Here is a 25353-nt window from a genome sequence, read left to right as displayed (position 1 = left end):
AACCTGGCTAAACAATAATTTATACATAAAATGGCTCAGCCACTACTTCTTATCAAGATTTTTTTTCATTGTAAAAGTTTGAATCTAAAACCTCTAGGTAACGATGATGAGATATCCTATCCATCTCACCACAAGCTTCGGTGGTAAGTTATACGTTAAAACACATACACATGCCAAAGAAGATGAATTAGTAATTGAGACCTCTAAGTAACGATGAAGAGATATCCTATCCATCTCACCACAACCTTCGGTGGTAACCTATATGTTAAAACTCACACACATGCTAAAGAAAGATGAATTAGTAATATAATGCTACAACCACAAAGAAGTTAGCTAGCTTAGATTTCTTATGTGAAGCAAAACTTCAATGCCATGCTAAAGCTATTCCTTTCTTTGCTTGTTGTATTGTATGTATACTTACTTGTCTTCCAAAATTTAGAATTACAACAAACTATAAATAAAATTAAAACCATACTACTTTTCTATTATATTCAAACTCCAACAAGTTTCAACAATTTTATTACTCATAATAATTCAATATTGTTCATATAATTTATAAAAACAATATGCCAATTTATTCTTCTGATTCTGATGATCCACACCCTTCACATTTGGCACCCACAAGAAGATCTTTGGCTCATAATAGGCCAATGCATGCAATTCTTGGAGGAGGAAAAGGTAATATTCATTTAATTTTTCTTCATTTTGTTTAGAAGAGAGGCAGATTCAGGATATTTTTGCGTGTTCAATTGAATTCATTATTTTCGATCTAAATTATGTAAACAAATATGTCTTTCACTTGAAGCATGTTGGGCTAATTAGCACGAAAAAATTCTTAATTAACATGGTGTGATAATATTCGTTTTGTGCAAAATCGATATAATCTTCTCCAAGAAGTTTAAAATCATTAAGATTATTCCAACACCGTAGAAATAACTCCTTCTTGTTACTTTTCGGCCTTGTTTTTGAAAAATAGATACATTATTGTCACATGAGTTTCAAATTTCACGAGTGAGTACTGATTAGGACATGATCTTGGGAGGTTCACTTGTGGAAATTTAAAACTCGAAGATATTGACTATTTTTCAATCACAGACAAGGACAACTGAAAGTGTCTATTTGCAAATTTTAACCCTAGATTTTTCTCATTAATTTTTAATGTGAGACTTTGTTGGTACACCCCGAATAATAAGACGTAGACAAGAGTCTCGTCCGCAACCATTGAAACACTGTGTTTAGTTTTTTCATGTATTAGCTCATATATTCTAAAGAAATTCTTAATATAGTGTGATAATGTATGTTTTGAGTTAAACTCATATAATTTTCTTCAAAAACAACATATATCAATAAGATTATCCCTATACTTTAAATGTAACTTTTTTTTTTTAGTTTTGAAATTATGAGACTTTATTCGAACACCAATATATAAGTCTATATTGCATGTTATTTCTTTGTTCTTTTTTAATAATATGTTTTTTTCTTCTTTGACAGTTGCTGACATATTGTTATGGAGAGACAAGGCAATAACAGGATCAATTTTAATTGGATTCACACTAATTTGGTCTCTTTTTGAAGTTATGGAGTATAATATTGTGACTCTTTTGTGTCATATTTCCATGAGCATCATGTTAATTCTCTTCATTTGGTCTATGGGAGCTGGATTTGTTGATTGGTAAATTTTCACAATATATTCTCGAATTTAACTTATATACATCGATAGTATAAAGATACTATATTATTAGGTCAATTTTATCTATTGTAATAGATAACTTGTCTTATTCATCCCATCAGAATTATTGGTATTACGTTGGAAATTTCAATTTGAGTATAGGGATTCATCTATTTTTATGAAGGGCTTTTTGATGATCTGATAGTGTGAAAAAATCATAATTTTTCAGGAATCCTCCCAATTTTCGAGCATTTATGATATCTGATTCAACATTTAGATGGTTATGTGGGAAATTCAACTCTATATTGGTGAAATTCTATGAAATTTCTTCTGGAAAAGATTTGAGAAATTTTTTCCTGGTACATTTTTATCATATGCAATTTCATTTAATTCTTTTATTTTTATTTTCTATTGAAAATTTTGCTTTAACTCCAATATTTTTGGTTTATTTGGACTTAGGCAATCACTTTCCTATGGATATTATCAGTTATTGGAAGTTACTTCAGCTCTCTGAATTTATTGTACCTAGGTAAGTTTTGGAATTTGGATTTTATTTTTCTTTTATAATTTACTCCGTCCGTTTCATTTTATATGTACATATTCGATTAGACATGATTTTAAATATGTCATGATAATTGTGTGATTATAAAATCATGTCATCAACGAGTAAAATGAGTAAAGTTAAATTTTTTTCAAATACAGAAATATGTCACTCTTTTCAAGACAAACTAAGAAGAAAGAAAATAATCTCAAAAATAGAATGACACATTCTTATATCTTCTAAATTTCTCATGATTTCAGCCCTTACAACCTTAGAAACGTCATGACATATTTAAAATCACAAATTCAACAACCCCCCTCCCCCAAACTCGTGACATTATGATTCGAATTGTAATTTTTTTTTTATTACTATTGATTTTGTAAGTGGCCAAGAGATCTGAATTCCTCGATTTATTTTGAATTGGTTTGTAGGATTTGTTTGCCTAGCAACATTACCAGCTTTATATGAAAGGTATCATAATGAGGTGGATTATTTATTAAGGCAAGGTAACCAAGATATGAAGAAACTTTACAATAAATTTGATACTGAAGTGCTCAATAAGATTCCAAGAGGACCTGTCAAGCAAAAGAAAAAGTTTTGAGTCATTTCTCAAAATTAGAAAGAAAAAAAAAGTTCAAGAAAATTGGCTGTGGATTGTGTATAAATTAAATTAAATTATGAAAAAATGTAATTGTAATTTATGTAAATTGTTCAATGATGAAAGAATTGTGTATTTGTTGATGTAATTACCTATATTTTCAGTACATTATTATATGAAAGTAAAAGGAAATTGTCATTATTCCATGTGCATGATTCGATGTTCGCTTTAGGATTTAATTAATTCAAATTCACATCAAAAGTCTCATTTTGCCAGTAAAATATTATCTATCAAAGGCAATTTTATTTCTTAGGACTCAAACTTAAGATCTCGATTCGATATCCATTCAAGCATATTAAGGCTCATGACTTAGTTGGGGAGGTGTCATACAAGAATGTGAAGATCTAGAAGTTTCGATGAAGTTATCTTTTGTATGCTAGTGGTTACAATTTAAACCAAGTGTCCACATGTCACTGGTCTTTATTGATGTTTCCAATTTTCAAACCTATAACCCTAATATGGAAGGGGTATACTTTCCACCATTTTTTCCTTTATATTTTTGTTCTCTAACGTCTATCGAAAATAGTTTCTCTATCTTCATAAAATAGAGGTAAGAATGTCTTTTGATACTTCACTAATGGAACTACATTGAATATGTTATTTTTGTTCCCAACCCTCAAATAATTAGACTATTAGGGGTCATTTGGTGCAAAGACTAAATTATCATGAAATTATAATTTCAGAATCTGCAATCGCTACCCTTTGAGTGCACACAGGATAAAACTCCGTTCCTATGCAATAGCTCGCAAACCACACATGAGAGGTAACCTTCACTAGGCAAGCCCTGTGCGACGAGCTCGACCACATGATATGTATTTATAAATGGAGGAAGTAGAATTCTACAAATAAATTGTACTATATGATTGGAATTCACATCAAATTGTACAACAACTCACTCCAAGTTGTAACATATTTAGAAACAAGTTGACAATAAATAACTTAGTCAAATATGAATAAATAAATAAATTCAAGTCATATTATTATTATTATGTGATGGTAGTGCATGAGTAACTTTTTTTTTGAAGAAGAAAGATGACATGCTATGAACTTTTTCGAGGCAAACGACCTAACTAAAGTTATTAACAGATAATCCCAAGAGTATATAGAAATCAAGTTGTTGAACCCCTAAGTCTCATGAAGGGTCAATTAAATAGTGGATAATCCCATAAATGTGAATGCTCATCAATCAATTACTATAAAAATAGGCAATTGCGATGCTTAGAAGGCATTTGGACATGATTTGGTTGAGATTTGAGAAAAATAATAATATTTGACGTTAAAGTTGAAGGTGAAATTTTCATGGCCAAACGCCCCTAATCTCTCAAACTTTCCTATCAAGCTCAACAACTTTTTGTCATTGTGTGAATCACAATCAAGAATCTGTTCACACTACATTTAGCCATGTGCCCAAGTATTCTACCATTTGGATAAGCACTATCTAAAAAAATCAGAACACTTTACCTAAAAGACAAGGAAGTTTATTTTAACCACTCATTATCAAGTCTCCAACCATCTTTAAAAGCCATCACTTGATAAGAGAAACTCATTTTTTTGTGATAAGAAAGTCTTGTCAAACTGCTCTTATCATATCACTCCCTATAAACCACTTAGATAAAATAGACAAAACATGGTTAGGGAATTGACAGCAACAGGAACAAGGGGTGTTGAAGCTATAACAAATGTTGGCATTTGGAGTCTGTGGTTGATGATTTTGGTTTGCTTGTGTATCATTTCAACAATCATTTTCTCTTGTGCAGATGGTGTTTCTAAAGAGAAAGAAGCAACAACTCATACCGATAACTATGGTGCAGGCTGTGGTGCTGTCTGTGGCGCCTGACTAGTGAAAAAGGAAATAGTGAGAATCAAATCCACGCTTATTGCGTGGAAGATGACTCCCACTGATACCACTAGACTATAAGTCTTGCTGAGAAACATCTTTCCTTCTGCATATGCTCTACTTGTAATGGGGGAGGGGGCGAGTGATAGCTCGATTACATGTCATTGTAATACTTCGATGGCAATGTTCAATTGTACAATTCTTAGTCAGCTATTTTTTCTGAGTAGACTGTAAGCAATACCCCAGAAAACATCATAATGAAGAAAAAAAAGGTTAAATCAACGATTTGGGTGTAAAATCGACAGAATCTGATTATGTTTAAAACCAAGAACTGTTTAATATACATATGTTAGTAAGGAAACTCAACTCAGAGAACAACAATTCCACAAATTCTCAGTTCTGTTGAGACTGGAAAGAGCCAACGATGAAAATGGATAAAGCTTTCTGTTTTTTTCCTTTTTGGCGCTTATTTTCATGTTACATAGATAGAACTAATTGTTTAAATGAAGCGAAGTACCAATGCAGATACCTGAGTGAAAATGATGCAAACGACCTTACAAGAGTCCTTGAGTCTTTCGAATTTCAGTGGATGATATATCCACACGGAATTTCTCGACTGGTATAGGCACAAACATGTCTTTTAGCTCTGCTGGGATGTCGAAATCCTCAAGAACCTACAGAAATAGGCATGATATAGAATTCATAAGAGTTTCGAAAAGATGAAGTGTTATGATACATGACGGTTGCATAGAGTTTGTTAGTGTACCTTGAAAGTTCCATCAACATTTCTACCACCCACTAGGAAAGTACATCCCGTGTTTTTACATCCCAGAAGTATCTCCAACATCTTTCCATAGTCATTACCATAGTACTTTGGCTGGAAAGAGCAACTTGCAAAGATCAGTACATACACTTTTGGGAACCTTCCTATTTATATAGCAGGTTATCACCCCATTTATCAGCAAAGTTGATTATGCAAAATTCAGAACTTGAATCACAAATAAGGAAAACTTTTGGTATTTCCGAGTACATACTTTTGTTTCATCTCCTTCGTATACACTTAATCTTATATTTGAGTGCTAGTGTTTTTATACATGAATATAACTTGCATCAGGTGTTGGTTAGGAAATACTCTTATAAACCAGCGGTATAGCTGGATTTTCTATCACAAATTCAAAACCTGACTTGAAACTCTTTCTGGCCTAACTAAGCGTCAGTAGCTTAGTGCCTTATGAACATTGATTTGCCCTTGAGTAGCTGAACTAAGGGAACTCAAAACCAGCTACTAGGAAAATAAGACCACTATTTGAACATCAAGCTTGTGGACAAGTTGCTTCCCTTTCTGTGCTTTTACGCTGGCCTCTTCGACCTTTCTTGGGAAAATTCTCTTCCTCCCAATAATTGTATTCCCAAACTTAGTGGATAAGACCATGAATTGTAATAGACGAGAACACACGAATAGATTAAGAAAATAGACCACCAGACTATCAACTACCGCCAACAATGCAGCGTTTTTGTTCACTATCATCAAAAGAACAAAATATGGAGTACACTTTCCCAGTGTTCTTGGAAGACAACGTGTTTGCCATTCAGAAAAAGGTTGGAGCTTTATCGAATTTACTAAATTCTTGATCTTATGTAATCTCAATCTTGTAGAAGCAAATGAAAGAACCTTACATGTACAAGTCTTGCAACTGTGTCTGCACCAATGACAAAAGCACTCCCAGGAAAAAGTTCTGCTTTCTTGTAAAAATATGGCTGGTTAGACACTATGACCGTCTTTCCTGAATTTTCAAAGGCCGAAACTGTTGAAATTTGCTTCAAGTCACTGCAGTATTTTTTAGCAAAATAAGTTGTTTTGTTTAGGATAATTTGAATTTCAAATTTTAGTTAAGTTGTTTGAGTTGTTGAGATATTTTAGATTGTTTTTTCAAATTTCAAATTATGTAGATTATGCATTTTATGTTGGCCATTTAAAGCCCTCAATGCTTGATAAAATTATTGAAAGCTATTGAAAATCATTTCAATCCATTGAGAGATATTTCTATCAATTCTTTTTGCTGCCCCATTTTTAAAAACACCAACAGAAACCATTCAAACATCAGCATATTTTGAATATGAAAACAGGGTAAGAATGTAATTGTTAGAATAGGAATAGGTATACACAATCCTATGTTGGAAGGCCAGGGCGGAAAAAAGAAATTGAAATAACGAAAACAATATACAACATAAACTTCATTCGTGCATGACATTGACAGAAGAAAATGCAACTGATTTTCGAACTAACTTGTCTTATGGAATATCATAACTTGCTGAAAGTTACATGTGTCCTCTGTTAGTAACTACTGGTACAACCTCAACCAAAGAAAACCATCTGAGAAGAAAACCTGCTTTACAGAGGTAAAGACTAGCATTGACCAACAAATTCATTCATAGCTTGGTCCCGCTAGACAACGTGTCCCAGACGAGTTGACCACCCACTGCGTATAAGAGTCTTGATTCCTCTAACCAACTGATATTGAACAAGTTGCCCTAGCAATAAATGCAGAGACAGAAATGGCTGCCCAAAAACTAGTCCCAGCTTGATCAAACCATCCCAACCACATGTAGCAACTTTACTTTGTTCCAGAGGATGCCACTCTGCACCAATACAGACCCCTTCATGGCACTTAAGAGTTCTGAATGCCTTACACGATTTCCAATCCCAAAACCAGCATCTGCCTTTACCATCTCCTGACAAGACGAACCGTCCATCTAGTGAGAAATTGACCTGGCAGGCATAACCAGCAACAATGTGTCCGGCAAATCTTTTCTTTTTATTCAGCTGAAATCTCTCTTGCGTACTATAAATAAGAATCTGGTTATCCAGACTTTGTGCTGCAATCCAATTCCCATTTGGATGGGGCGAAATAGATGGCATGGAATGCATATGGGGTTCACTTATATACTTAATAACAACCGGAATACCATATTCCCAAACACATAGTGATTTATCATCACTAGAGGTCACAAACCTCTTATTATTATCCACAAAGGTAATTGTATTAACTGCCCCCAGATGTTGATCGTACTCTTGTGTAATCTGTCCACTGTTTATATCCCACTGCACAATCTTCTTATCACTCATACCAGCCAAAAGCACATTCTGCTTATCCTCATCAGGATTAAGACTCACCACATACGGTATCTTACCCGTCGAGAACGTTTGAATTACTTGTCCTGTTTCTGTATCCCAATACTTAATTGCTTATCATATCCAGCTGTCAAAAACTTTGACCCGTCATTGCTAAACCAAATATCCCTCACTGCCTTTGTATGCCCCATGTAAGTCCTCATACATTTACCAGAATTGTAAACATCCCAAATCTTCACCTTTGTATCCATCCCAGCTGACAAAATCAAATGACCATGCTTAGGGAAAAACCTAATAGATGAAACCCCTTTCGTGTTTTATATCTCTTTGGTATAAAACAGTGATCATTAGCAGCCTTTGCATCCTTCGGTGGAGCAATCCAAAACCTGCCCTGATAATTCTTTTCCTCTTTACCATGAAATGTGTTCTTTTCAACCATAGGCTCCGCCTTATCTTTATCACCACCTCTTTCTTCACCCTTCTTCTTAGCATATTCTTCAGCATACTTTTTCTGCTCCTCAGATAATTCCACTTGTAACCCTTCTTTCTTTCCAGCCCATGGACTCTTCCTGTTCTTCATCAACCCCATGTCTGTGGATGGATTATCAACTTCCGTCATATCCACTTCCTGCTCATCATCTTCCTCCTCCATATTTTCCTTCTTTTTCTCTAACTTCCTCTTCTTCTGTTCATGCTGTGGTATGTTATACACAGAAATAGCATCACATCCCTTCATTTTTTTCCAAATCACCGATGTAGCTATTTTGAGAGGGATCAGCGGCATACTCATACTTCTGAAAAGTATTGTACTGCTCGTCAAATACAAAGGATTCAATGGACGCGTCCTCAACGAACCCTAGCTTGTGATTTCTGAGTCCTTGAGCTAACCGGTCCTTTGTGTACGGGTGAGCTGGGCCACAAATTGGTGCCCATAGTTGTTCGTGCATCGAGTTGAATCCAACGAGGTGTTGGGTCGGGTCAAGGGGTTTGGATTGAGCTCTGGCAGCTTCGCCAGTGACTGCTAGGGATAGCATGGTGTCGTCAACTTTAGGGGCAGCGGATTTAGAAGGAAGCATTCGGATTGGGGAAGAATCAGGCGAAGGATTTTGGTCAGAAAATTGGGAATTACGGTTTTGTGGCGGCGATTCAGCGATTTCATTGTCGGGGTAGGATTGTAAGAGATCCATATTGGGATTTGCAGATATGTGAAAATCGGCAATATGTCACAACACACAATATGTTTATACTTAATTGAGTACAAGCTCTGAAACCATGTGAGAAATATAGGAGAGGAGTATTATTGAATTGTGTGTCTATATTATTACATTGAAACCCTATTTATAGACATTAAATTAGACTCCTTTTCCTACGAGGACACTACATTATAATCCTTTTTCATCAAGTAGGATACCATGTACTATTTACATTCCTATTCCTATTCTAAGTAGGATTGTGTATACCTATTCCTATTCTACTAGTAATAATACTTAGATATGAAACCACTATGGATAAACTATAGTGAATGCATATACTTCTCTCGAATTTCCTTTTCTTGTTTTCCTATTTGTATTGCATCAAAGACTGAGTGGCGATTTATAGATTAGTTTCTGGAAGGAAATAACCTCAAAGTACAGTTTAGCATTCTATGCCTTTGAGAAGCTTGACAAAGAATTTAAAAAACAGGTCATTGTAGCCGTTTTTCAATTCTTACTATCTGTGTGTGTAAAGTATCATATTTTAGAATCTTACCAACTTTCAACTCTTACTATCTGTGTGTGTAAAGTATCATACTTTAGAATCTTACCAACTTTTTCAAATTGTTTAACACGATCATTGATTTGAGGTATTTCCAATGGAGGTTTGTCTGCATTGACAGCTGACAACTCAAAACATGGATATCCACCACCGCAAATACTGCATGAAAAAATTTGGCATTCTGCTATAAGATGTAATTCCTTAAGTGATAAACAGATCTTTCGTGATGCTTACAAAAAATCAATCTTTTCAATAGTTGAAAACCATGTTTGATGTTAGAGATGTGTACCTAGTTGCAATTTCCAAGAGCTTAAGGTGACCATCATGCAATGGATTAAAGGAACCAGACAGGATTATTTTCCTCTCTACATTAGACGTGTCTGCAAAACTCATGTATCAACATATGCAGTGAATTGTTGGCTTCTGAATGTGCTATGTTGATCGCATTAACACATACCACTTGAGAAAGGATACACTTTGAAGCATATAATCCCACTGAGAAGTTGCTTTAGCTCTTCTTCTTCATCAAATTTCATTTCATATTCATCTGGAACTTCTGATTCAGTCAAGTCTGGAACAAAAGTTCCTGGAACCTTGCTAGCATTTGCAATTGCCTGAACCAGAAGACAGAAGCTAATATAATAATCTACGGGATGGATTTGATGAAAGTTCCAGCATAGAAGGATTAGCAAATACTACTGAATAATGCGTCAAAGAGGATCTACAGAAAATTTCAACTGCAGACAGTTACATTTTAGGCATCTACAAACCCACACTTCGAACAAAAACTCTACTGGTTATCGGTGATTGTCTTAAAGTCTCAATGGTGCTCAAACAAGCAAAAAACGTATCCACTTAATAGACTCATTCAGTTGTAAGATACACAAATATATAGCTGCAAAACCTAAGAGAAAATATTATTATCTCCCCGGACAAACAAGCATGGATAAATGATAGAGAAAACAAGCCCATTCAATGTAACCTTCCATAACACATTTAACTTGAACCCACCCAATATCAAGATAATGCAATAAAGTATGGCTTCTACTAGGGAATACTATCTGGGAATGTTTAAGTTTTGATTATTTTGTATATATAATACATTAAGGAGCCTAGTATTATAACATTCATTATATACTATAATAAGTAGCATCTAGCTTTGGTTTTGATAATTGGGGAAATACATAAAAGGCAGAATTAAGAACTTTGACAGAAAAACTGGAAATGTTTAAGTTTTGATTATTTACGTCAAGGAGCACAGTTATATAATATACACATTCATCGAACACTATAATAAGCAGCATAACGCACCGGATCCCATCAGAACACTATAATAAGTACCATCTAGCATTGGCTATGAAAATAGAGAAATACCTAAAAAGAATTGGAACCTTTGAATTTCCAAATTGGCCATGCACGATGCATTTCGTTTAGGTTATGTACATTTAGTTGATTTAACCAGCGCAGTTGTATGTTGAACTTGTTTAATTACCCAAATGGGAGTATGAAATGTTCTGGTTCCTCTTTTAGAAATTCTATCAAAATTTTATACACACCTTGATTAAGTATTGACTCGAGACTCCATCTTCCTGCTCACGAGTTCGCAGACCCTGTATCCATCCATTCAGTTTAAGCAAAAGCAGAACTTCAGTCATTGAAATCCAAAGACCCTAATATAAAGAAGGTAAAGATGACTCAAGGAGAAACATGCATGAATAATACCTTAGTCAAAGTAACCGTCGAGGTCCAAAACCGGTCAGATGTTCTGGTTGACACGTGAAACCTACTCATAAAGCACTACTAAGGCTCAGAAAGAGATCCAAATTTTGAAGTACAACTGAATGAGGAATAAGTTCTCAAATCAAAATTCCAATGCTAGGAATGCCAATTAATTGGGAAAAAGGCATCTTTGTAGAGATCCAAACACGGTCCACAAGTGTCTTTGAAGGGATACAGATCTTTCAAACTTGATTAAAAAGGCAAAGTTTGGTGCTTTTATTCTTCCCTTTAGGGGATACAGCTGACGGATGAAATGATTCTAATATGAACACAACTCAACCACATTTTCAGAAAGAAGAATCCTTGTTCTTAACGTCCATACATATAAGATGTCAACAAAATTTGTGCTTAGTTGATACCAACTTAAAAAGTAGGATGTGCATGAAATATTAGCATAAGGTTCATCAACGCAGACAAATATACTATTCCTGACTGCAGAATCTTTTGGCATGTCTTCAACCAACGAGAAAAACAGTTATTTTCACAACATTCTAGACATCAAGATCAAGCAGGAAACTGTTGTCATTAATATTATCTTGTGCTTGAATGACTACCTTTTAGTCGACCAGCTCCATTTTTCAAAGAGGAATAAACAAATACATCTTAGCATATACTATGGTTTGCCTTAATCTGATCCATTTCATGTTGTCGTAAAAGCAAATGGTAATCAGGATAGTCACCTCTTCTTATAGAATAGAAATCTCACGTGAATCATTAAAAGAAAACCAGTTTATTCCCCTCCTAGTGAACATATGAAACAAAAATGATAATTCCTGAATGCAAGTTGCTCCTAAGGGAATAAGAATCTGAAAAGATATATCAGGACAGACTGACTGATGCTATGAGAATACCTATGATCTCCACGTTTTGGTTGTGCACTAGCCAAGGCACCAGTAAAACCCACACCTAGAACTGGTGAACCTGTATAATCAAACAAATTGAAATCACGTCATTTAAATAAAACAACACATATCAAGGAATAAAAAGCTACTTAATAATAAATGGTGAAACTTTGTAATACACATCTAGGTGTAAAATAGTCAGATGACTTTGAATCAAAGTGACCTCACTGTTTTACGACCATGCACACAATCCAATATAAAAATGAGGAAGAAAGATAAAATTAGGGTGCCTCCTTTTTGTGAGAGAGAATATTTATTACATAGAGTAATAATAAACCTATACGGATACACCTAGTTACTTTTTTTTTTGGTACCCCCTTTGGCTTCTCGGTTGTACCTATTGCCTTTATACATCTTCAGTAGCAAGCACAAGTTTCACACACTAGAATGTCATTATAGCTTGTCATAATAGGAAAACCGAAAACCTTCATCATTTATGCATGGCATTCAAATTATTACAAACACATATATCAAATAAATCACTCCTGATTAATCAAGCAGTCATCTAGGATATGAACCGTCTGTTCATTGTTTTCCAATCACATCAATTTGACACTAGAAAGTTTTATCTTTTTAATCGTTCTCTACATGCTTAACTATCAATCAAGTAAAATCGGCCCTAAACTAGTAAGGTTCAGCAAAAGATGCAACATGAGGACTTCCCCTGAGGTTACACACTAGTATTACACTCGCCTAAGCATGCTTAACTTCCGAGTTCTGATGAGATCTTTTGCCTTATTGTTAGTATGTTCACATCCCTAGCATATTTAAACTATTTACCTACCTCCTTTTTGCTTGGAACTGACTATTCTTTGAGCTCACATAGACAGTTTTTTCAAATCTCTCAACTAAACTAGAAAATTTTTAGAAATGTGTGGCCAAATTAGTTTAGCTAAGAGATAAATGTACAAGATAACACCATAAAATCCACAATCAAACACAAAATTCCAATAGATTCAAAATCACTACCTGGTTTAGAAAGCTTTAATGCTCTATTATAAGCCAACAATGCCATTTCCTCCGCCGTTTGCGAACTAGCAGCTTGAGCAGGAACCTGTTCCAGTAAAAAATGAAAAACACAATTTCTTAGCAGTGAAATCGCAATAATTGCAAAATCAATGATTAAACTTGAAAATCAAACTACCTTGCCAAGTAATTGAATCATAGACATTCTGGAATATGTAACCACAGATTCAAGCACAGTGTTCGATGCTCCCGGAACTGACATCAACCACCCCAGCGCCTGTACAAATTCATAACATAAAGTGATGTTAACAGTTAAATTCAGCTAAAACAACAAACTTATCACAAAACAAATCTAGAGACCTGAGAGGCTCCGCCGGAGAGATAAATAACAGCTTGAGTAGGAGACGAATGTATAGCTTCCACAAGAGCTCGGCGGCAACTATCGGTCATCGTCGCCGTCGCCGTCGCCGTCAATGGACGAATACGATCAGTTCGCTAGATTTTTTGTCTACTTTTTCCGTCAAATTGATTGCGTCGAAACGGCGTCGTTGGTTGCACTACCAGAAATTTAGAAAATTACCATAATGTGATTAGCAAAGCTCGTTAATTAATTGCATCACTAAATTATGTCTTAAATTTTTTTTAAAATAAAATAAAATTAAGAATATAAATTACTAGAAAATCAAATTAAAATACTTTATTGCCACATTAGTTACTACTATAACAAACACACCAATATAATTTCACAAATAGGCTATGAAAATAAGCAAATAATACTAGTTAAGTATTGATTTTTCTCTTTTACACACTTTTTAATAAAATCTTAATTAAGAAATGTGTTTTAATATTTTACTCTTATCTATGTTTTAAAGATATAATTTTTTCATTAAATATTGACTATATTTATGTATTATCTACCCTAATTAAAGTGTGTGTCATATTCAAGAACAGTTACTACTTAATATAAATGTGAAGAAAATGCATATGTCATTTGATGAAAAGCACTCGAATCACTTCTGATGATTGATTTGTCAACCCGATCAACCATGCTTTTATCTTAAATTTAAAATGACAGATAACTTAAAATAATTATTATTAGAAATTACGACAAATAATTTGAGCGAGTAATTCAACATGATAATGTTAATATTTCAAATGACGTTTTGGTTGATAATATAATACATCAAAAAAACTATATAATCAATTAATTGAAAACAATTCAATGACTTGAAATTTTAGTCAGTTAGTAAAGATATATTTTAATTAGAAAAATGACTTAGAAATTAGGTCTATTTGACTATTTTCCGTGACTGCTCCTTTAATCACGCTAGATTATGAATTTTGAATAGATCATTTGTGATTATTTGCACGTAGCGTAGAATTATTATGTACAAAGTTTAAGAAATAATTAAATAACATAGAATTTAATAATCAATCTTAATTTTCTTGTAATTTTTTTTTTTTTTTTTGCTTTAACCAAGTGACCTATTAGTGGCTGAGACAGGTAGAGTTGAGGTGGTTCATCTGAACTCCATTCGATAGACAATTACATTAGTTATATATAGTTAAAAAAAAAATCTTATATATATGTATGTATGTTGAACTCTCTTCAATTTTTCATGTGTTTACTTTTTTATATTTTAGACCTTCTTAGTGAAAATCTTGAGTTCATCACTGTCTTCTACCATATAACAACATCTTACTATTGCGACAATTGTATAATACTTCTAACGAACTATTTGATATACTAAGTTTTCACTATTTCTATATTACGTAGAACTTCTAACGAACGGTTTGCTATATTAACTTCCAAAATATTGTCTCATCACATATCAAGTCCTATGTACATCAACTAATTTGGCATTGTTTTGAGAGAATAAAACAATAGTTGATTGATTGATATTATCCAAATTTACTTAGAAATGCTTTTTTTATATTATATAAAATAAAGTGGACGGCATCTATTTCATTTGGGCTATGATTATTATGTAATATTGGGACCAACTTGTATATTTAGAGGCAATTTTAAAAGTAAATAAAAGAAAAACAAAACAAAAATAGGAAGAATTTCTTAGACAAAATTATTGGATCCACATGTACTCTATATTATACTTTTTTACCAATTAACCATAGCAAATTAAAAAAAAAAATGTTCTCTTTTGAGGCTTAGTATTGAGAATACAATCTTTTATATAATAGTAAAACATATCAGGATAATATTCTCACAAAAAAGGTCATATTGTACGCAGCGACGAAACCAAAATTTTCAATAAGCGGGTTCAAAATCTATAAAAATAGACAAATGAAGTAGCCGAAGGGGATTTGACATCTACTATATATACATAAAAAATTATTTTAACCAAGTATAAATAAGATAATTTTCTGCCGAAGGGGTGAACCCCCTTAGTATAAGGTGGCTCCGCCCCTGATTGTACGTAAACTTTATCTTTGTGAGGATTAGAAATATTATTTTTGATAAATTCTCGATTTATTAAAGTGTTAATCACGTAAGACTTTAATTCCGAAATCATCTCAAGACATTTAGAAATCACTTCACCTAAGGCATGAAGAATATTTTTAGGTCAAATAAAGCATGTAGAGTGATTAATCAGTCAGTCAAAGTGCATGCTTTTATAGAAATCTGTTAACTAACTATTATTTAATTTTGCTAATTAACAATAGATTATTTTTAACTCAATTGTCCAACAATATAAAGACAATCCTCACTGTCATATGTAGACACTTTTTTACCAACTTTAAATCTTGACCCTACATCTCTTCTTGTAATTCTAACCCCTCAAAAAACAGAAAACAAAAAAGTGGTCCTCAAGTTTTGTTTATTATTACAAAATTAGCTAGTTTGTACTTTTACCATTTTGTTGATAAGATAATAGAGTTACCCCAAACCTAACTTGTTGTGAGTTGTCATTTCTTTAATTTATGTTTCTTTTCATAAGGTATGGTCCATCACTTGGTACATATTTCCAATTTCTAGAAAAAATAATAATTTATTTTTTGATTTATGTAAAAATAATTGATTAGTATATATATATGTGTATATATATAGAGAGAGAGAAAAGATGAAAGAAGATGTAAAATATATTATAATGAGATTTTAATGACTATACAAATATGTTATTGAACGTTAAAAGACTCTTACTTGGTGGATTAAAATATGTCGTAGATTATAAATCGATGGCTCTCAAAAGCTTCTATTCATAGAATCGAAAACCATTTATTATGGAAGGGAGTGTAATAGTAATATTGATTGTAAAAGAGAGAGAAACAACTAGATGGTGATAATTGTTCATTCTGTTTGATTAGATTGATATATACAAAATTCTTATTATTATTATTTTAATTTAATCAATTAAATTTGACATCTGAATATAAACTCATCACATCATAAAGTTAGAGAAAGGTTTCAAAAACTAGATCATTCATTGATTCTAATTAATTTAGAGTGTAGTTGATTCAATTAGATTTGACGCCTATACTAGCAACTTTAAATTGCCTATCTCAAATCCAATAAATTAAAAGAGAAGAATTATGGTAACTAAAAATCAACATAAATTTTATTAATTCATGATAAATTCTTATAATACAGATTTCATCGGAAGGTATCCATCTAAGCATGCATTACTTCAGTACCCAAAATGTGATTAAAATTTACGTAAAAATAAAAATAATATCGGCGTAATATTTTTCTCATTTTTTTTCCACCTTAAATAGGAAGGTATGAAGGTTATGATTAGAGTAGAAGCTTAACAAATAGTTGAACATCTCTTATTTTTTAACGTGATTAGTCTTGGTGGTAGAGCATCGTGTCTATCATAGTATTAACTCTATTCATATAGTTTCTTGCTTTTGATATCTAAAATCATTTGTTGTCTATTTGTTCCTTTCATAAATGTTTTGAATCATGTTTTACCATAGCGACTTCATACCCAAAAGAACTTTATCGCTGTCTATTATTATTGTTAATGTTCCTTTCATAAATGTTCTAAAGACTCCCTAACAAAAGGAATTATGTATCCAAGAGGACTCAAACACGAGACGTTCGTTAAGGATAAATAAATAGTTATCACTCCATCACAGCTCTCGTTGGTGCAATTGTTGTTATTATCTCAACTGTTTCAAAAAATCTTGTTTTTTCTACATTTACCTTAATGGGTCCTAATATTGTCCCATATATATCCTTATAACCCCACTACATTGATATACTACATTAAAGCTTCTTTTTAGTTCTTTCTTCTGTTTGTTTTTCCCAAAAGTTGAGAAAAACATTAATCTATTTTCCCAACGTCTCTTTATTTTCTTAGCTGAAATCAACTTTACCTTTTCTCACTCTCAAAAGTCTCACCTTTCACACTCTTTTTTCTCTCTTAAGCTCCATTCTTGGTTATCTGGTGTACAAAAGGTAAGGTCTTTGAGACACCCTTTTGCTCATTTTTCATTTTTCAGCTGTCACTGTTCTTGATTTCATCATATTTGTAGATAAAAATGCAATCTTTTTTGTTTTTTTGCATTTTCTTGATTCTGTGTAGTTGTGTTTTTGTTACTTCTTTGAATGATGAAGGAATAGCTCTTTGGTCATTCAAAAAAGGTATTGGACAAGACCCTGAAGGGTCACTTAAAAATTGGAACTTTTCTGATGAAACCCCTTGTTCTTGGAATGGTGTTACATGCAAAGACCTAAAAGTTGTATCTGTTAGTATACCTAAAAAGAAACTCACTGGGTTTCTTTCTTCTAGTCTTGGATCTCTTACTGAGCTTAGACATGTTAATTTGAGAAGTAATTTGTTTTCTGGTAGTTTACCTGTTGAGCTTTTTGAGGTTCAAGGTTTGCAAAGTTTGGTTCTTTATGGGAATTCCTTTTCTGGGGTTATACCTATTGAGGTTGGGAAGCTAAATTATCTTCAAACTTTGGATTTATCACATAATTTCTTGAATGGGTCTGTGCCTATAACATTACTTCAGTGTAAGAGATTGAAGTTTCTTCATTTAAGTCATAATAACTTTACTGGTGTTGTACCTGAGGGGTTTGGGGGTAATTTGTCTGCATTGGAAGAACTTGATCTTGGATTCAACAAATTTGATGGTAAAATTCCAAGTGATTTGGGAAATTTGTCTAATTTGAAAGGGACTGTTGATTTGTCTCATAATATGTTTAGTGGTTCGATTCCGGCTAGTCTTGGTAATCTTCCTGAGAAGGTGTATATTGATTTGACTTATAACAATTTGAGTGGTCCAATTCCACAAAATGGTGCTCTGATTAACAGAGGACCTACTGCTTTTATTGGAAATCCTGAGCTTTGTGGACCTCCGTTGAAAAACCAGTGTTCTGCGCAAAGTGACGCAAGTTCACCGTCCTCGGAACCTTTCTTGCCTAATAACGTACCTCCCTTAGATGGTGCTGGAGGGGATGGGAATGGTAGGGGTCTGAGTAGAGGTGCTGTAATCGCAATAATCGTGGGGGATGTGGTGGGGATTTGTGTTATTGGGTTGTTATTCTCGTATTGTTATTCGAGAATCTGTGGTTGTGGGAGGAAAAAGGATGAATCCGGATTTGGTTTTCATAAGGGGGGAGGGAAAGGAAGGAAAGAGTGTTTATGTTTTAGGAAGGATGAGTCGGAGACGTTATCGGAAAATGTTGAACAATATGATCTAGTGGCACTTGATAATCAAGTGGCATTTGATCTTGATGAACTTCTCAAGGCATCTGCTTTTGTTCTTGGTAAAAGTGGTATCGGCATTGTGTACAAAGTTGTGCTTGAAGACGGACTTAACTTGGCTGTGAGGAGATTAGGCGAGGGTGGTTCGCAGAGATTTAAGGAATTCCAGACGGAGGTCGAAGCAATTGGAAAACTGAGACATCAAAATATCGTGACTCTTCGTGCCTATTATTGGTCTGTCGACGAGAAGCTACTGATATATGACTTCATTCCAAATGGAAACCTTACCACTGCAATTCACGGTACGCTTCAAACTCAGGCTGTTGCCTTCTCGTTTATCCTTTTTTCTTTGATTTCCACAACTGTTTTAAACTTTCGTGATTATTAAGTTGTTAACTTGTCTTTTTGCTTGTGTAATCAATTCTTAGGAAAACCTGGTATGGTGTCATTTACACCGCTTTCGTGGTCCATTCGACTGAAAATAATGAAGGGTACTGCAAAAGGTTTGGTTTATTTACATGAGTACAGTCCCAAGAAATATGTTCATGGTGATCTAAAGCCATCTAATATATTACTTGGACACGACATGGAGCCCAAAATCTCCGACTTTGGACTTGGACGTCTTGCTAATATAGCCGGAGCATCTCCTACGTTGCAATCCAACCACATGACCTCTGAGAAACCACAACAAAGTAAGCAAGGCAGTGCACCATCAGAGTCCGGGACAGTTACATCAACTACAACATCTGGCTCTTGCTACCAAGCTCCCGAAGCATTGAAAGTGGTGAAACCATCACAAAAATGGGACATTTACTCGTATGGAGTGATCTTGCTTGAAATGATCACGGGAAGAACCCCGATTATCCAAGTAGGTTCTACAGAAATGGATCTAGTAAACTGGATTCACTGGTGCATTGAAGAGAAGAAGCCACTTTCGGATGTATTGGACTCATATTTAGCTCAAGATGCTGATAAAGAAGAGGAAATGATCGCGGTTTTGAAGATTGCAATGGCGTGTGTTCACAGCAGCCCGGAGAGGAGACCTTCAATGAGACACATATCTGATGCATTAGAAAGACTGCAAGCTGCCTCTGAATGAACGATCGAAACAGAACCTGAAGGCTTCACATTGCAGTAAGGATCACAGCATCTAACCAATAACTATGGAGCACGATCACTGCTTGGCGCGCGATCATATTGACTAACAGTAGTAATCCTCACTTGTCTGTTTGAATATTGGCGTTCTTGCTCTCTAATTGCAAGGTTTTTTTTGTGTCTATTTGTTGTTTCCTTCTATTGATGAACATAAGTTATTTGTTTTCTTTATTACTACTACTATTCATCTTTTTGTGTCACAAATGAGTTTATGTAAATAAAAATGATTGTCAAAATAATAAATAAGATAGGTGTAAGCACTAACTATATGTCTGGTGTGAGTCTGCAAGTGTTGGTACTATTTTTGTCAATATTCTTTGTCAGTAAATGAAATTCTTTTAACAAAAAGATATTAATGTCTTGTAGTACTACTAATAAATGCATTTTGTGACAGCTGCATGATTTTGTCATCTACCCTTATCTCAGTTTTACAGTTATTGGTTGTTTGTTTATGGTAACTTTGAACACTGAGATGCACTGAACGATACGTAGAATACGTAAATTATCATGTAGGACGCATATAGGATGCATATGTTACTTATTAACTTAATATAAATTTGTGCACATTCAAAGTTGAACGCATATAGGATGCATATGTTACTTGTTAACTTAATATAAATTTGTGCACATTCAAAATTGAACGGTATCTAAATGCAAGTTGAGGTCAAGTTAAAGGGTAATTATGGTGCATAAAGCTTTCTGCCATATGCATGGAGTTTAAGGAAAGATTCACCACATTGAATCTTATGTACACAGTTTTATCTTACATTTCTGTAAAAGGTTTCCCCAGCTTGAAAACGTAACATCCAAATCACATGATGTCAACTTTAAACGTTACGCTGCAGGTTGCAAGCCAAGCTCACAAGTCTTAACTTCTATTATGATGATAGTGTACAAATATTTACGTTATCAAATTACCTAAAAGATAATTACAAATAATAATCGTTTGTTTAAAAATGAGGTTAGTAACCTAGAAGAGCACATGAATGAGCTTGTCTTGCATAATATTGACTGTATAAATAATATTTACGCTATCAAATAATCCAAAAGATAATTGTTCATAAATTTTTTAATCAACAACATAAAAAAAGACATAAATGAAATTATTATTTTGATGCATGCACCTAGGATGCCATCTAAAAATGTTTCTTGAATTGAAGGAAAAAAGAGGCTAAATTTAATCATGAGAATAAAATGCAAATTAATTATTGCAAATAAAAACTTGTGGACCTTTTTTCAGATTACTTTTTAGTACATTTATTTCTGTATAAAAAATAAATCTGTTTGATTATTGATCTTTTTCCTTTCTAGTTTCATCAAACAATTTTATTGATTCTTGATTGTGTCATACTACCAATCTCTTAAAGGAGCATGTTTGATATGAAAAGTTTTCAATAGCTAGTATATCTCAAAAACTTTCTCCGTCTCAATTTATTTGTCTTAATTTTATTTATAGTCCGTGTAAAAAAGTGTCTTTTTCATTTTTGAGCAATTCTTGAATTCTAACTTTCTACGTGACATGTTTAATACCATAAGAGTAAAAAACATTTTAATACATTCTACATATTTTTAGTTGAGACCACAAGATTCAAAAATCTTCTTTATTTTCTTAAATTTTATGTCAAGTCAAAACCAAGCAAATAAATTAAAACGAAGGAAATAATATACATTTGCCTTCTTGGTTGTAACATCATTGTTTAGATAACATCATTGTATAGAATTTAGAGTTAATGAGTTCAGAATTATATATCTATAAAGTTTTTTATGTTTTTTTTTTCGTGCACACACATATATTGAAAAAGATCAGTGTGGTCGTCACACACATGTTGTCATTTTAAACAAGATCCAACAACGTCAGATGTGACGCTCATGATGAAGGGCTGACCAATGAAGGCGAGTCACAAAAAAGAAGGACTGACAGGTTCTAGGTTGACAATCTTTCGAAAAAAGTATGCACATAATATATGGGAGAGAAAAACAAAGAATTTTATAACTAAACATAACACCAGTTATATGATACATACGTTTTTAGGTTCGATGATAATGTAACCCTATGGGACAAATTTAAATTATGTTTACGAAGATAGACCTCTAAATATTTTTCAAATATAAATTATTCATATTCCATACAATGATCAACTTCTTGGTGATGACTATAAAGCTAGCTATAGTCCATAGAGCACATGAACTTTGGCCAAAAGACAATAATGTGTTACAGGTAGATTGAAACTTATTGACATTTAGTAGGTAGCTATGCATAGAGACATAAAAGTATGGCAGCTTTTAGAAGTAATAGTATTCTTAGTGTGTGTTTGGTATGGAGAAAAATATATATATTTTTTCATGTTGATTGGTCAATTTTTTTAGAAAATATTTACTTTTAAGATAACAAGATGATCTTAGAAATGAGAAAATGATTTTTTTGTTAAAGGTAGAAAAACAAATTTCATAATAAGTAACATTTCATATTGATTATCTCATCTCAATCACCAACCCCCCACCCCCTCACCCCCACCCCATCGCCCTAGTAGCGTAGCTATATAGATTGAAGGATTGTTAGTCGAACACCTTTTGTTGGAAAGTTATATATATACATTAAAATCTTGAACATTTTTATCGAAATTCTTAGCTTCACTATTATATAAACCCCACACCCATACCCATTAGCTCGACCTCAACTGTCAATCCCATAATATTTGCCTAGATTATAAATGTAAAATTGTTTTTGAGACAATATTTTTTATTTGCTTATCAAATATTAAAAAATAAGTGAAAAAACACCTTTTTTTATGAAAAATATTTTCCAACTACCAAACACACCCTTAATGACTATATATGAAAATGCAAAAATAAAATAAAATCTAAAGGGTTTTTATTTGGATATGGTTGGTCTTTTTAATTAGTTGAAACTTTATGGCTGTACACCTTTAAATAAATTTTATCTTTTTTTGTGTGTGTGTATAAAGCTTGACATATTCTTGGTCTTAGTTTCTTTTTACTTTACTTGCATAATATTTGACTTTTTAAAATAAAACTTTATTGTCGGAATGTAATAATAATTGCGCCATTCATGCCAACTACAATGGGAGAATTTTAGTATACCTACTTGAAAGATTAATTCAATAACATAAATAATAATTTTGTACATGATAATAATAAACAAAAACAAATAATCGTTAAAATTATCAAGAAAATCATCAAAAGGTTAACTTTGTCTTTCTTGAAAATAAAATTTTCATCTATCATAATTATTGATCGATTTACCATTCAATTAATCATGTGTTATCGTTAAGCTTGTACTGTAATATAATTTTATAAATAGTCAAATAAAACATCTTTTATGCATGAAGGGGTCAATAACATATAGTTTAATTGATTAAAGGTTAGAATAAAAGTTGAATTTTACCAATATTTTTTCCAACATATAGTTTTAACCAATAAAAAGAAGCATTAAAAAATTGATCTCGTGTATAATTAATTAGGATCAATCAACAACTTTTTTCCCAATATTTTAGAATTTTAATATTCCTAGTCAAGAATAGTAGATACGATTCACCAAATAATTACATTAAGAATTTTGTTAATTTTTTGGCAGATGAAGTAATCATTTTTAATAGGGATAAGGGTCTGAAAAATATCTCAACTTTGGTCGAATTTGTTGTTGCGATACTAAACTTTCATGAGGACCTATTACTTCCCTAGACTATTTAATACTGTATTTTAAACATATATATTTGCCCACGTGGACATAAAAAATAATGCAAAATTATAAATAGTAATGTGTCCACGTGGGCACATATATACCTTTAAAATACACTATTAAATAGTTCAGGGGGGTAAAAAATACGGTATTAAATAGTCTAGGGAGGTAATAAGTCCTTATGAAAGTTTAGTATCGCAATAACAAATCCGACCAAAGTTGAGATATTTTGGAGACCCTTATCCCTTTTTAATACATAAATATTGGGTCGGTATCAGATATCCATCATTATTGGGGGTTTGATTAATCCAAATTGAGCCAAGTAAGACTCACTAAAGAGGAATATCTTACCTATTAGGATATTTCCATACTCATAACTCAAATCAGAGACTTCTGATTAAAGATGGGACATTATAACCATCCACACCCTCGGCGACAAATAGAAAATGTTAGTATTCTATTTAATGATGGATTATCGAAGAATTATAATTTTTTTGTTAGTTACGATCTATTTAGCTACAGATTAGTAACACAATCACTCACTCCATAGTTTGATAGAGTCCTGTTCTACATGTCAATATCGACAACAATGAAATTTATAGTAAAAGAAAATTTTGACTTTAAAATCGTGTATTTCAGATATTTTTTTTCTTTGTTTGACTATCTTTGCATGAAGCAACACATGGTTACGATTCTATTACATGTCTTTTTCATTCTGTCGAAAATCAATTTCACTATATAAATACTTATGACCTCCTCCTTTATGTCTCGCGGTAATGATTCTTTTGTAGTTAAAAAGAAGAGTAGATGTCACCATACTTTGATATATAGTAGTGGAAAGTCCACAAATAATGGGCCATATTCAAATTGGGAAAGTGTCCCCTCAAGTGACTTCAATTGCTATATTTTTCTTGTATTAGAAAATTAGGGCAACAAATTAAAGAATCAATCAAAGACTTGGATATGTTACAGCTTGCTTCTCATGGGCATTGTCCTTTGTTGTTACTCCTTTAATACACAATATTAGCTAGCTAGCTAGCTTTCATAGTTAAAATTATATACATAATTCATTCATCATTGTTGACTTAATGATTGTAAATGTACATTTTTCTTTTAGTACAAATAGTTCTTAGCATCCTAGTGATAAGGGATAAGAGACAAGTACCCCTAGATTATGATCGAAATCTCAGAGACACACCTTAACTAATCTAAGGTCCTATTACCCCCTTTAACTCATTTTTCGTGTAATTTTGTACACCTTTTGGTTTACGTGGCACACTCCGTGACTCCACTTAGGTGAGGCGCGTGAGAGATGTTTGGAGGCCACGTTAGGCCAAAAGGGTATATAAAATTACAAAAAAAAAAAGTTCAGGGGATAATAGGACCTTAGTTTAGTTAAGATGTGTCTCTAGAATTTCGGTCATAGTCTAGGGGGGTACTTGTGCCTTATCCCCTAGTGATAATAATGTATTAGCCATCAACCATGTGGATTGTGGTGAGATGATAGTGATCACTTTATCTTCAATTAAAGATTTCGGGGTTGAGCTCTTAGAAATGAACAAATTATGTTGGGATTATTGCCC

General features: G+C 33.0%; 3 protein-coding genes and 1 pseudogene across 4 annotated transcripts; 2 read left to right on the top strand and 2 right to left on the bottom strand.

Moving 5' to 3' along the window:
* The first annotated feature begins 476 nt into the window (after nucleotides 1–476).
* Nucleotides 477–2945, top strand: LOC125867641 (reticulon-like protein B9). Its single transcript, XM_049548198.1, has 5 exons — nucleotides 477–678; nucleotides 1492–1672; nucleotides 1899–2028; nucleotides 2129–2198; nucleotides 2642–2945. The coding sequence occupies exons 1-5, from the start codon at nucleotides 567–569 to the stop codon at nucleotides 2809–2811; spliced, it is 663 nt and encodes a 220-aa protein (XP_049404155.1). The 5' UTR covers nucleotides 477–566; the 3' UTR covers nucleotides 2812–2945.
* Nucleotides 2644–13802, bottom strand: LOC125867640 (uncharacterized). Of its 2 annotated transcripts, XM_049548197.1 has the most exons (13): nucleotides 13601–13802; nucleotides 13419–13517; nucleotides 13244–13328; nucleotides 12224–12293; nucleotides 11316–11376; nucleotides 11150–11203; nucleotides 10051–10207; nucleotides 9883–9973; nucleotides 9643–9752; nucleotides 6383–6489; nucleotides 5472–5582; nucleotides 5235–5379; nucleotides 2644–2785 (listed from the first exon to the last, which is right to left on the bottom strand). In XM_049548197.1, exons 1-12 carry the CDS (start codon nucleotides 13688–13690, stop codon nucleotides 5260–5262), a joined length of 1155 nt encoding a protein of 384 aa, XP_049404154.1. In that variant the 5' UTR covers nucleotides 13691–13802; the 3' UTR covers nucleotides 2644–2785; nucleotides 5235–5259. The 2 variants fall into 2 exon arrangements, with proteins under 2 accessions (XP_049404154.1, XP_049404153.1); XM_049548196.1 differs by lacking the exon at nucleotides 2644–2785 and having other exon boundaries at nucleotides 4984–5379.
* On the bottom strand, nucleotides 6809–9139 carry LOC125867638 (uncharacterized; annotated as a pseudogene).
* Nucleotides 13803–17468: 3666 nt separating the features above from the next.
* Nucleotides 17469–20379, top strand: LOC125867323 (receptor protein kinase-like protein ZAR1). Its single transcript, XM_049547776.1, has 2 exons — nucleotides 17469–19217; nucleotides 19344–20379. The coding sequence occupies exons 1-2, from the start codon at nucleotides 17744–17746 to the stop codon at nucleotides 20012–20014; spliced, it is 2145 nt and encodes a 714-aa protein (XP_049403733.1). The 5' UTR covers nucleotides 17469–17743; the 3' UTR covers nucleotides 20015–20379.
* The last annotated feature ends 4974 nt before the right edge of the window (nucleotides 20380–25353 follow it).

This window comes from Solanum stenotomum, chromosome 6 (genome assembly GCF_019186545.1).
Source record: "Solanum stenotomum isolate F172 chromosome 6, ASM1918654v1, whole genome shotgun sequence".
Taxonomy (NCBI): Eukaryota; Viridiplantae; Streptophyta; class Magnoliopsida; order Solanales; family Solanaceae; genus Solanum; species Solanum stenotomum.
The sequence above is the reverse complement of the archived record's forward strand: the minus strand, read 5'-3'. Positions and strand labels throughout refer to the sequence as shown.